The following is a 13,243-nucleotide window of genomic DNA, read 5'->3' as shown; positions in this document are numbered from 1 at the left end:
GGACGCAGGCAAGACCCGCTTCTTGGCAAGGTCTGCTTTCCCAGGGCTGTCCACCTCCGCACACGCTCTGCCCTTGTGCCCTCTGCTAGCCTTTTGTCGTGGCCTATTTACTTACTCATTTCTTGATTTTGCAAGCCACAGGCAAGAAGGAGCCCTTTTCTCGCTAGCCCTCCCAGATCTCTGTCTCGGATAGCCTCACCTGGTTTCCTCATTGAGTAACATCGTGTGTGCTAACACTGCCCTGGCCTGTGGCACCGATTCCACACCTTGGTTCCTGCCTGCTGTGGGAAAGGTGTAGGGCGATGGGCTCCCAGACACCGCAGCCCCACAAAGCATCACACAGACTCGGCCCTACAAAGCCTCACAGGGGTTTGTACCTATGACCTGGCAGGTCCACAGAGCGGGAGTTAGCAGGTTGTTGATGGGAGTGAGCGTATATTTGGAAATAACCCAAGCATTTAGCAGTGAGGGATTTGGTAAAAAATTATAGCACGTTGGCACAGTGAAATGCTTTTCGCGTATTAAAGGCTATTGTAAGATTGAGTTTACGTGTTGAGGTGGAACGAGGCTCATGAGGCACTTGACAAGGCTACAAGGCAGTGCGTGTCCCATGACCTGTGTTTTATTTTTCTTTTTTATGAAGACTGGCAGATGTCTTTGTGTGTGTGTGTGTGTGTGTGTGTGTGTGTGTGTGTGTGAGACCTGTGTTTTGGAGCCTGTGTGTGTATAAACGTATGCCGCGGCCCCCGCCCGGCACTGGCAGCCTCTGGATTGCGGTGTGGTCCCGTCCCAACCTTAGGAGGTGTTTATCATCACGCCCATTTCCGAGGTGACAAAACAGCTTTGATGTCTACAGAGTTGTCAGATTCCTGTGTTCTGCACCGGAGACTAATCCCATATTGCGTGGCAGCATCGTTTCACTTAAACAAACAAACAAACAAAAACCCAAACACAGGCTCTGAGAATTCAAGCCACTTTCTCAGTGTCTCACAGCCCCTGATGGCGTTTTCAGGCGGATTTGAATCCAGGTCTGTCGGCCTTTAAATCCTTTCCACGAGAAACAGTAGAAAACACTATAAAAAGACAAAATTGGAGACTGCGTTAAAATGTGAATAGCATTTATTCCCGGGTAGCGGGATTTGTCCTCTTGCTTTGACATGCCTGTTTTCTGTGACGAGTTGGTGTCGTGTACCCAACAGGAGACCCCAGGACAAGGTACTGAAGAAGATCAGGACTGGGGTTCTTGCTTATCCAGCAACTTCTTCTTGATAGGCTGGCTCTAGGAGACCAGGTGGTGAAGCCACTCCTGTCCCTTCAGCCACATGCTGGTCCCTTTCTGTTCAGTTCACTGTGCGCCCCCGGCCCCTCCTTCATATTCAGCATGGTCGAGAAGAAAGGGGGACAGCCAGGAGAATGCCACTTAATGCCATGCCTAGGGGTCATTGTCCCCGGGCAGTTGGGACTTTGCTCTGTGGCTCTAGCTGGAGGCCACTACGATTGTGGCTTGGCCCCCTCTATTTTGTCCATTGCAGGCCATTGAGAAGCTGGTCGCCCTTCTCAACACGCTGGACAGGTGGATCGATGAGACCCCTCCGGTGGACCAGCCCTCTCGATTTGGGAACAAGGCCTACAGGACCTGGTATGCCAAACTCGACGAGGTGAGGCTGCCCCGGGACATGCTTGGGGGCTGGGCCAGGCGTGTGGGAGACTTCGGGCATCTCACAATCACTGGGGAGTTTGTTAAACAGCAATTCCATTTGCCAAAAATACGAACGCATTTACCCTGTACCCCGGCCGTCTTCTGCGAATCACTGCCATGGAGGCCCGTTCCTCAGCACAGTGCTGGTAATCAGGTCCGCGTTTGCATCAGCAATAGATTCCAATGTCCCAGGTGTCCGTGTGCAGGGCATCAGTTGAATAAGCTTGTAGATCCACCCTGGAGTGCTACGCGGCTCTGAGAAAGACGAGGAGGCTGACTCGGGAGCTCAGGGGAAGGTGCTCTGGGATTTGTTGTTCCGTTGAAGAGGAGTCTGGGCTCTGACACGCGGTGAGCTACTTTTTGGCAGGAAAGAGACACATGAAAAGACATGTTTGTGTTGCTCAGGTTGCATAAAGAAACTCACTGGAAGGATGCACAAGAGGCTAATAAAGCTGTGGTTTCTCTGAAGGCAGGGGAGAGTGGGGAGGGGGACAGAAACTTCTCAGTGCATCCCTTTCATAATGCGTTTGTTTTTGAATCATGTAACGGTGATACCTGTTCAAAGCAAGCAAAAAAATAACATGCAGGATCCTGGGCCCTGCCCTTGGAAAAACAGTCTTTAGGGTAGAGACCAGGAAGCCAGATTTTCCACAGGTCCCCGGGAGATTTTCGGGTGTCCATAGACTGAACTTAGAGAAACTTGGGTCCTGGTTTGTCTGGCTCAGTGTTTTTGCCTGGAGCAGAGGGGAGTCCCAAGGACCCACCAAAATACCGTCCCTGCCTAAGAGCAGCTTGGGGCTGCCTCTGGACTCTAAGAGGGCACATGGTCTTTTTTTTTTAAGATTGTGTGGAGTTACTAGCTTAAAGGAAGTTTAACACATCAGAGCTGTACAGCTTGACGGATCTTTCTTCCTTCCTTTCTTTCTTTTTTAAAGGAGATAGAAGTTTATTGACTACACCGCCAGGGAGCAGCAGGCAGGACAGCAGAGGAGAGGCTGTCTGCAACCTCGATAGAGCTTAACCTATGTTTTTACTCTTGCACCTGCCACCTGTATCAAGCGATAAAACATTCCAGCCTTCTAGCAGGGTCCTTATGCCTCCTTGAGTTGATATCCCCCAAACTCCTCTGATTTCTGTCCCATAGACCAGTTTTACCTGTTTTTGAACTGCCGACAGACATGACTTCTTTTGCTCAGTGTCACGTCTCTGAGATGCACCCGTGTTGTGCGGAGCAGTGGCTCTTTTCCGCTGCGGTGTGGTGCCCCATCACATAACCAGCCCACAATCTGTTGCTGATGGACTCTGCAGTTGAGGGCTGTTCCCACATTTGGGCTACGGTAAATGATGCTGCTGTGACCATTCTTGCACGCGTGTTTTGGTGGACGTGTGGTACACATCCTCGCTGCCCTGGGGACGTCAGTGTGACTTACCGGATTGGGTCAGGGGGTTGGATGGCTTCTTTTCCATTCCCTCTTATCTTGTCCTAGGCCCTTGTCCCCCGGAGGAAGGCTCAGCAGGCTAAAAGCCGCCCCAGGTCGTCTCTCTGTAGCGTGAGAGGTATCCGAGGAAATGTCTCCCTCCTCCTCTTTCTGCAGCCAGTCAGAGCAGGGAGCCAGGCCGGCCTGGCGTGGCCAGCCGGGCCCCAGCCAAATGCTGCCTCTGGGTGCCTGCCCACCGGGATGCTGCCTAATCTGCTGCCACCACTTTGTGTCTCTTGTGTTATCAGGAAGCAGAAAACTTGGTGGCCACGGTGGTCCCCACCCATCTGGCAGCTGCCGTGCCCGAGGTGGCCGTTTACCTAAAGGAGTCCGTGGGGAACTCCACGCGCATCGACTATGGCACAGGTACCCGCCACTCCGTGTTTCCTTGGCTTCGCTGCGGCCTCTTCTTGGGCTGCTTCCTTCGTGCCCTGGCTCGTTTCGGGGGCCTCTGAGCAGGCCGCCTTTCAGGGCCAGCTGGGCGCAGCTCCCCGGGTCGCGGCGCAGGGAGGCCCGGGGCTCCCTCCGCGGCTCTGTCGTGGTCCACCAGGGGGCGCTGCTGCCACGTGCATGGTGTCTTGTGCGGCCTCGGTTCTCTTCTTTGTAAAGCCGAGCTCTGTGAGCTCATCGCCATCACAAAATAATTTATTGAGTGCTTACTATATCTCAAGGCAACCCCTCCCCAGGCCCTTGCGAAATGAAGGAGCTCAGTAGCCTTTGGCAGCATCGCGGCACGCCCTCTCCCCGGCCCCGCGTCTGCGTTGAGTTCTCCAGGAGAGGCAGGCCCCTCAGGAGGGAAGCGTTGTCTGGGTGGGGGTAACTGAGGAGGACTCCGCTTTGGTAGGCCCAGCTTTCTGACCTGACCCGAAGCAGCAGGTCCGAGAGCGGCTGCTCTTTTGGGCCTTCCCCTTGCCTGCAGCTCGGGTTTTCCAGGAGGAGCACAGGCCGTAGAGGCAGGCTGGGAGAAGGGCCCCCTTGGGCCTGGGTCATGGGGAGGTTTTGTCTTCTGCTCCCCTGTTGCCGGGAAGCAGGTTTATCAAGTGTTGGGGGACTTCCGCGGGTAGGGCTCTGACTCAGAACAACAGGGAAGAACCCCGAGGGGAGACTGGCCAGGTCAGAAGTGGGGAGGTTTCTTCCGTTCTCAGGGGTGCAAGAGCCCCTGAGTAGGGTTGCTGGGACTCTGGCGGGTGGAGATGGGAAAGCCTGCAGGCGAGAGAAACCGCTCACAAGCTTCCCAGGCCCTGAAGGCACCTTCATTCTACAGAGATGGGACAGGAGGTCGCTGAAACATTCTCTCCCTGCCTCCCTCCAAATAGATACTTTTTGGTAACACTATGAACCACGGCATTCAATCCGGAATCCAGTCAGTGGTTTCTGTAGTACTGCCCACTCCTATTTGACATGACTGGGAAAGGAAGGGGTGACCCTGTGATGTGACCGTGCGTTCCCTGCCTGGAAGCCTTCAGTGGCTCCCGTTGCTCTTAGGATAAAGTCTGAGCTTTTTACTGTGGCAGCGAAAGCCTATCTGATCGCCAGCCTCATCTTGTTACACTTTCTCCCTTGCCCTCTCTGCTTTAGCCACACTGGCTGCCTTAGCGTTCTTCGAACATACCTTTTTTTTTTTTTTGCCTCAGGACCTTTGCACATGCTGTTTCTTCTCGGTTAGATTGCTCTTCTTGCTTCCCTCACACCCAGTGCCTTGCCAACTCTTATTCATCTTTCAGATTCACTTTTACTTCCTTGGGGAAACCTTCTTGAACCCTTATGTCAGGATTCCCCTGTGATATCCTCCAATTATCACTCCATCCTCCTTCAGAGCTAGAATTATAGAAGTGATCATCTATTTAATGTTTGTCATCCTGATAGATCATAAACTGTCAAACAAGGGCATGGACTTAAGTCTCCCTAGTGCCTGATATGGACAGTGGCTGCCGTCGTAGTAGGTGCTCAGTAGAGAGCACAGAATTGATGAGTGAGTTAAACAAAATAAAATGCAAGTGTCTGTTTAAGAAGTCCTCAGCCTCGGCCCATTAGGAATAGAATTACATTAGTGGTAGCTCTCAAGAGGGCCTGGGTCTTTCTAGAAAGGGAGGTGGCCCCATTATCTCCATGTTGACCTCCGTCCGCAGGGGGCAGGTATCAGTGATTTGCACTCTGGTGAGATCAAGAACAGTCCCACTCGTTTCTCTGGAAGCCTGTCGACCTCAGCTGGTTTTTCTCCCCCAGGACATGAAGCAGCCTTTGCTGCTTTCCTCTGCTGCCTCTGCAAGATTGGGGTGCTCCGGGTAGACGACCAAATAGCTATTGTCTTCAAGGTGTTCAATCGGTGAGTGAGAGGAGGGGCAGTGGGGGGTCTCTTTCCTCCTTGTCACCGTCACACTGAGGACAGGGTGCTGGAGGGCTCTCCTGAGCGCCTGTTTCTTCTTTCGGCCCGTCCTCATCAAGCCCTGGCTGTGGATGGGGCACCCAAGACAGAAGGACTGACAGGTTCAGTTTCAAGGAAGAACAAGGGAAGGAAATGTCACGTACCGACTGCTAATGCTTCCGTGGCTCTGCCATGCAGCTCCCTCCCTTGATCTCCCCAGCAGCCTTCATTTCTGTTTTATAGACGAAGAAACAGAGGCCCAGAGAAATCAGCTGTCTTCTGATCACTGAGGCCACACAGCCAGCTGAACCCAGGCAGTGGGACTCTGACCCACCCCCCCCCCCAGCCCCACCCCCGAAACCCCCTACCCGGCAGCACAGGTGTGGTATGGTCACCGGAGCGCTCTGACAGTGCCTGTTCTGGGCCCCCCTCTGGCGATGCTGATGCCAGAGCTCCCCAGATGCCAGAACTGACACAGCCCCTGAGAACAGGGAGGGTGGGAGCCGAAAGGCCCCAGGAGATGATCTGCTTTGTCTCCCAGCCACTTTCCTACAGGCAGGCCAGAGTTGGAGAGCCTGAGGCTCCTGCCCAGGGTGTCACGTTGTCAGGAGTCGATGGTGCTAAAACCCCCTTCCCTGGGCCAAAAGAAGGCTGAACGTGGGAGAAGAAAATAAAGCCACATTATTTTGAGAGTACCAGCTGATGCATAACTTATGCGTGTGGATTTTAATTGAAATAGAGACCAGTTACGCTCTCAGGTGGCTATTTCTGGCCTCCATGAGCTCCCAGTGGCAGAAGGCTTGAGGCCGGCTTTTTACTTTGTGCTGCCTCTTTTTTCACCTCCCTCTTGCGCAGGTACCTCGAGGTTATGCGGAAACTCCAGAAAACGTACAGGATGGAGCCAGCCGGCAGCCAGGGAGTGTGGGGCCTGGACGACTTTCAGTTCCTGCCTTTCATCTGGGGCAGCTCACAGTTGATAGGTACTGGAGAGGGGGCGCCTACCCCTCCGCCCCCCAGGGTGCGTTCTCTGTCCCCCCCCCCTCCCCTCCTTACTTCCGCTCCGGGCAGACGGTGACAGCTTGTAAAGCAGGCATTAGACCGGCTATTGACGGAGGCTGTTTGCTGTCGACCTTCTGCCGCGAGCCGGTGAGGCAGGCTCGGGAAGGCGGAGGCAGAGTGTGCCGAGATAATGGAAAGTGACACGGGCTGGAGCGAGGGCGCTCGCCTGGCGCGTAATGGGCTGGTGTGAAACGCGCCCCAGCTCCTGGCAGCAGCTGCGGGGTTTTATGTTGAAAACGAGGGGCTCTTTCGACTCGGTGACTGGCGTCATCCACTGTTGTCATCGAGCTGTGTGCCAGGGGGCCCGTCAGGGGGCGGCCACCAAGTGCTGGGCAGTGAGCCGCTTCCGGCGGGCGCGGTGTAGCGGTTCCCCCCACTCTGAAACTGCTTTCCAGGCTCGGGCGGCGCATTGGGATCTGCAGCGGGTGAGGGTCGGGTGGTAACTTCCGCTTTGACGTAGGATTAACTGCCTACAGAATAGTATTCATAAATGACCCTTGGTGAATATTTTGCTCTGTGCCAGGCACTGCTCTAAGCATGTTGGGTAGATTATCTCCCAGAACCTTCTCAACAACGCTGGGAAGGGTCTTTGCCAGCACGAGACTGGCCACCTTTGACTAACACTTAACCTGTGCGGGCACCATGGCGAGTGATCCCCGATCAGGTAGTGAGAGGGAGGTGCCGTTCATGTCCCCACTGCACGGATGAGGAAACGGAGCCTCGGAGGGCTGTAGTCACTGGTTCAAGGTCACGTAGTTAGAAGAAGGCAGAGCCAAAGCTCGTTCACTAGGATACACACACAGGTCCTTCATTGCTCCCACAAGGTCAAGTGTTGGCACGTGGGCAGGACTGTGGCCCCGGGGTGGGTGTGGCGTGCCCTGGGCTGAGGTGCTCCGTGGTGGGAGTGCCTGCTTCTGAACCCCGGGGCTCTTTGCCATTCCCAGACCACCCGTATTTGGAGCCCAGGCACTTCGTGGACGAGAAGGCCGTGAACGAGAACCACAAGGACTACATGTTCCTGGAGTGTATCCTGTTTATTACTGAGGTGAGGGGAGGGGGTGAGGGAGAAGCCCGTGGCAACGTCCAGGCCGAGAGGAACCTGAGGATGGTGGCTTTGGGGTGAGACCGAGGAGCCAGGGCCCTCGCCTGGAGACAGCAGGGTTGGCCCCAGAAGGTGGGTTGTTGGAAAAGAAGCCACACTAGGCCTCTGCAAGGTTGTAAGCCCGCTTTTGACTGTCCAGGATCTCGTCCCCCAAATCAGTGGTCTGGGGTTACTCCTGAACCCCATGGAACTTTTGAGCTGTGGGACTGAGACTCAGTCACTGGCTGGACTTGGTGACCCATGCGGCAGGTCTGAAGGGGTGGGTGGGGCCCACGAGGCCTGTCCAGCCACGTGCACGGGATGCGTGTGGGGTGAAGCCGTTGCAGGAGTTGGAGAGACTCATGTGGACAGCAGGCTAGATTTCTGGGGACACATCTGTGTCGGTACTGAGGACATGGGCCAGATGTAGTGCCAGAGGTGAACCAGGACGGCCTGGACCCCTAGCCCGCCTGGCAGGGGGGTGTTTAACTGGGCGCTGTTGCCTGCTGAGGCAAGGTCTCCCATTTCCTCCAGATCACCCGGGGAACTTGTTAAAACGCACGTTCCTGGGTCCAACCCCAGCTTTCCGAGTCAAGAATCTTGGGAGACAAGAACCAGGAACTCGTATTTAAATACACCTGCCAGGTGACTTCACATGGAATTTGGGGACTCACTGCTCTTAGGGCCTTTCTCTCAGGAATTGTCAGGGCCTTCAATCCTCCCTGCTGCATACCTGTCCCCCTCACCCCGGAAACTTTCAAAGGGCGCCCTGGTTCTGCTGTCCGGAGAGGGTCTTGCCACTGCCCTCTTTTCCAACACCCACATGCACGTCTGGCCCCAGTGACGCCCCTGGCATGACTGTGGTCTCCTCCCCACTGAGGCTGCTCTCTCGGCTCCTGTTCTGAGCCCCCTGAGCCCCCTGAACGGAGGAGAAGCCTGGTTAAGCAGCCGTAGCCCCAGGCTCCTCATGGTCAGCGTTCGGCTCAGGCCTCTGCCAAACTGCAGAGGCCAGAGGGGAACGACACGTTTTTCCAAGTCAGCAAATGGAGCTGGAACTGACGGCTGGGCGGCCACCGCTCCAGTCTCAGATCTGCTGCCTTCAGCAGTGTGGCAGGCCCAAGGTCGGAAGGACTCGGGGCAGCCTGGCTCATTGCCTCACGAGCCAGTCACGTGTTGCCCTTTCCAGAGTGGGATGTGAGGGTCTGGGGAGCCCTGGGAGACCCCAGGAGGAGCAGGAGGAGCAGGGTGGAGAGAAGGGGTGCGCGTTCTAGGCTGAGCCCTGCTCTGCTCACTTGGGGGTAAAAGACTACGCTGTTCTGGCTCCCTCTGGTGGCTGGCCAAACCCCGGGGTCCCTGTCAGTGACTCGCAAGGAAGAAGGTCGGGCCGGGCCTCGGGGAATATGGGAATTGATTCCAGGTTCAACTTTTGTATTTTTATTTGGTTGGTTGGTTACTCTGGTATAAAAACCCAAAAGCTTTCCTGAGGTTTGGGATGCGGTTCCTCTGCTGGAGAAAATCCTACAGCGGCCACTAGGTGGCACTAACGGCACATTGAACTTTGAGGAGGTTTTCGTAACTTCCTTGGCCGAGAGGCAGACCCTAGAGTTTTTGCTTGTTCTGCACCCTCTCCGCAAGGCCTGGTTTTCACTTTGGGTCTAGGTGCTGGGGCATGGTGGTAAACACTGACTGCTGGCAGGGCTGAGGGCTCCCTTCCGTCCCCCTGGCCAAGCGGAGACCTGGCTGGTGTGGCTGCTGATGCGGCTGCGCCGGGCCAGTTCTCCAGAGCTCTGGTCTGGGCTACGCCCACCACCCCCCCCCCCCCACTCCCCTTCCACCTCGCACCAGTGTGTCCTGTTGCTGGTCCGTGAATGAGTGGCCTGGCCTGGCCCACCCTGACCCGGGGAGGCTGAAGGCCCGTCGCTGGGACACAGGGACCCGGAGGCCTGTGCAGAGTTCAGTTCTGTGTGCTTCGGTCTGGAAAAGACGGTGTTGCCTCTGGAGACCTGGGGATCAGGATGGCTGGTGCAACTAGGAGAAAAAACCAAAAGAACAAGAAGTGGGAAATGGAACGGGGCGTCTCCTCCTCGTCTCCCAGGACCTGCCCTGGTCGCCCTGGGCATCCCGGATGAGGGACCCCACCTTGCAGGGCTTCTGCTGTCTCAGGAAATGCAGCCCTGGCGCCTTTAAGAGCCCAGGGCAGGCAGGAAAAGAATTTCAGTTTCAATCTGGCTTCTAAATTTGGAGTTTTGGGAAGGGAGGGATCAGATTTCAGCTGGAAGGGAAGGAGCTGACAGGAAGGCGCTGTGCAGAGCCTCTCCCCATCCCCCCTCAGTTACTGACAGAGGAACCATTTACAAAAGGCCGATTCTCTTGGGAGTGGAGAGGCAGGAACGCAGCGTCTGTGAGTAATTTCCTGCTCAATATGGCTGCTCTGACTCACACGATTCCCCTGGGGTCACTGCGGGACTGCAGCTTGCTTGCTCGTTCTCGCTCTTTCTCTTCTCCCTTTGTGGCTAGAATGAGCTAATTTTTTTTTTTGTCTTCTTGCTCCCGATTCCTTTTTTCCCCTCGTCTCTTTTCATTTCCCAGAGTTGCAAAGTCCCCTCCTGAAGGACTCAGGGTGGCCTTGGGGCACCGCAGGCCCGGGGGTGGGGGGGGCGTGGGATGTGGGGCAGCCCCTCTAAAGAAATAGCATCTCTGGCCTTTCCATGGGGTCAGAGCAGGCCAGAGAGGCCTTTTGGGGTCCCTTCCTGTGCCCCTAGTGGTTGAGGCTAGCCCACGAAGCAGAGCCTCTGGTTTCCCAGAGTCGTCTGCTGGCCCTGGCCTCGGGGCCCTGGCTGAGCAGGCTTATGGAGCTGGGCTGGGGGATGAAGCCGGCAGGGTGCCCCTGGGGTGGTTTGTTCACAGGGCCTTGTCCAGACTGAAACGGGTTACACATTTCCAGTGGTCCCTGAGGTTCTCAGGGCCTGGAAGTGTGCAGAAGACTGGAGCCTGCTGCTGGTCCCCAAGGGGCAGAGAGCCTTGGGGGAAGGGGCGGGGTGAGGGGAAGGGCGGGTTGTTGGGGGCGGAGCCTGCTTGAGTAGGATGGTTGGAACAAAGCTCCTCGAAGGCCAGGCCCCATAGGCTAGGGGCACCGGAGGAGGGAGCCACCCTGGAGGAGGGAGTGTTAGAAAGAGAGAGGAAGAGAAAGAAAGTGGGTGTAGACCCTGATCCTGGAAAAGCCCTGGGAGCACCAGGGTGGGTTTAGCACCTTTGGCTGGGGCCTCCCTACTGGAGGAAGGAGCCTGAGGTCCTCGCTACCGAACCTGGGAGTTGAGACAGGCTTTTGGGGAACTTCGGGCAGGGAAGGGAGGTGACAGCAGTAAATGGCAGCGCTTTGGACTTAAATCTTGCATTTTGGTGTGAGGCCCTCGATGGAGAAGTGAGGGGCGTGTAGGAGCAGGTCACTCACGAGCCCACAGCCGAACGGTGGGGGTGTCGTGTGCTCCTGGGCCCTTATTCTTAGGCCCAATATGGAGAGGGAGCTTTGGGTCCATCCTTTCTCCCTGGAGCAGCTCTCCCCCAGCCCCACCTCCATGCACAGCCTCTTCTGGAACCTTCCACCCCCTCAGGGTCCAAGTCTCTGCTCCTTGCCAGCTCAGCCTCTTTGATTTTCAGACTCTTTCTTCTGAAGCCTGGGGCTCAGGGCGCTGAACCCCTTTCCCCCAGGCAGCCTTGTTAACAAATGCACCGGCCTTGTGTGGAGGGGTCCACGCAGGCACACAAGCCTCCCTGTCTCAGTGCTGTGGTTTCTGATGTCATGGGAACTTCACTGGGCTTGCTGCAGAATCGCTTTCCTTCCTGGAGGGTCAGAACTCTGGGCAAGAGGAGGGACGGGAATGGAGCTGGCCTTGCCCCTGCCTGTCCCTTGCCGCTGTCGTCGTCGCCATCCCTTCCCTGCCCCCCAGCCAGGTCAGGCAGACCGTCTAAACAGACCTTCCTCCCGAATCTGCTGCAGGTGCCCCTGGCTCAAGGCTCACGTCTCCCCCCTCTTTCCCCCCTCTTTTGCTCCCTGCCTTTTGCCTGCCGTTCAGAAGGCAGTTGGGTGCCTGGGTTTGGTCTCTCCCACCTTAGCCTTCCCCTACACGGACCCCTTCCCCGGCCCTTCCGGCTCCGCCAGTGGCAGGTGCAGCCTGAGTACCTGGTGGTGGGGCCCACCCTGTGCAGGGCTGGGCCGGGGAGGCTCAGGGAGGCTGCTGCTGTTTACCTGGAAGGGAGCAGGTCCCCGTGCTGTTGGAGCGCTCTGCGGCTGGGGGGAGTTGACGGGAGTCTCAGCAGGGGCTTGGGTGGAGATTTTATTTTTCTGAGGCTGCTGAGTGTGGTGGGTGGTGGGAATCAGGCTTCCTTTTTTTGGCTGTGGGAGAAAGAGGATAACTCTGGGGGTTATGTTTTCCCAGTGGGTCTTGCGGGCCGAGAGAGACCCTGTCTCTGGTACTTATGTGTGCTTGTGTGTGTGGGGGGGGGGTACGCGCGTGTACGTGCTTGTGCACATGTGAGTGTGCACACCTCCCCCCAGCAGGTGATGCAGCCTGGTCCTTAAGCACACATGCGTACACGTGTGAGCGTATATGTAGGTGCATATATACGCACACGTATGTGCGCTCTAGCACGTGTGCGTGCGTGTGTATACACACATGCGTGTGCACAGCCTTACTGCAGGGAAACGGGGTGAGCTCCCAGATGGCCCGCCTCTCCAGCTCTGGATTCTTTTCTTCAGATGAAGACCGGCCCCTTTGCAGAGCACTCCAACCAGCTGTGGAACATCAGTGCCGTCCCCTCCTGGTCCAAAGTGAACCAGGGTCTGATCCGCATGTATAAGGCTGAGGTGAGTGGGGGCTGGCTGGTACTCTTGGTCCTGGGGCTGCTGATCCCCCCACCCCCACCCTGCTGCTTTGCTCCAAATCTCGAGCCAGCCCCTCTGACCCTCGAGGCCTCAGTCTCTGTCTGGGGAGTGGGCAGACAGAGAATCCCTATGCCGAGGCCCGGCTCTGCCCAGTGACTGAGGCAAGGCCCTGCTGCCCAGGGTCTGTCAGATGGCCAGAGGTCCCTCACAGCTGTGTCTCACATGGGGACACGAAAGTGAAGACATGCTTTGGAGGCATCGTCCAAATTGGCGCTTCTCAGACTTTGGTGGGTCTGATACCCGGCCAGGTAGCCCTCGAGGGAGGCCCAGAGCTGACATTTCTAGCAGTCACTTCAGGTGGTGTTCTAGTTCTCAGATCTGAGAGGCAGGGTGAGGCGTGGCTCCCCTAAGCTCCCCCTGCTGGGAGGTGGCTGCCCAGCTCTTGAGGGTGTCCCCTGTCCTCTCTCCTCCTCTCTGGCACCTTTTCCCAGCCAAGGAGGTGGCTTTTTTTCTTGCAGGTAGGGAGGAGACATTTTCTTTCCATCCCGTCCCTTCTGTTAGCTTCTTTCACGTCTGTGCACACCGATCCTGGAGCTGCTTGACCTTGGCCAGGGAAGGACCTGGGTGTAAAGTCCCTCACCGAGAGTAACGAGCCCCCGGAGTCCCCTTTTTTCGCCCT

General features: G+C 56.4%; 1 protein-coding gene across 1 annotated transcript in view; it reads left to right on the top strand.

The window, feature by feature from the left end:
• The window catches only part of PTPA (protein phosphatase 2 phosphatase activator), a 30,259-nt gene that overhangs the window by 12,091 nt on the left and 4,925 nt on the right, over nt 1-13,243 (top strand). The window contains exons 4-9 of the mRNA XM_027035361.2: nt 1,533-1,658; nt 3,426-3,543; nt 5,404-5,503; nt 6,398-6,522; nt 7,546-7,646; nt 12,439-12,546. Of these exons, the coding sequence (XP_026891162.1) occupies nt 1,533-1,658; nt 3,426-3,543; nt 5,404-5,503; nt 6,398-6,522; nt 7,546-7,646; nt 12,439-12,546 (678 nt within the window). The remainder of the gene's footprint in view (nt 1-1,532; nt 1,659-3,425; nt 3,544-5,403; nt 5,504-6,397; nt 6,523-7,545; nt 7,647-12,438; nt 12,547-13,243) is intronic.

The sequence above is a fragment of the Acinonyx jubatus genome, chromosome D4, assembly GCF_027475565.1.
Source record: "Acinonyx jubatus isolate Ajub_Pintada_27869175 chromosome D4, VMU_Ajub_asm_v1.0, whole genome shotgun sequence".
Taxonomy (NCBI): Eukaryota; Metazoa; Chordata; class Mammalia; order Carnivora; family Felidae; genus Acinonyx; species Acinonyx jubatus.
This window is presented reverse-complemented; position numbering and strand designations above follow the sequence as displayed.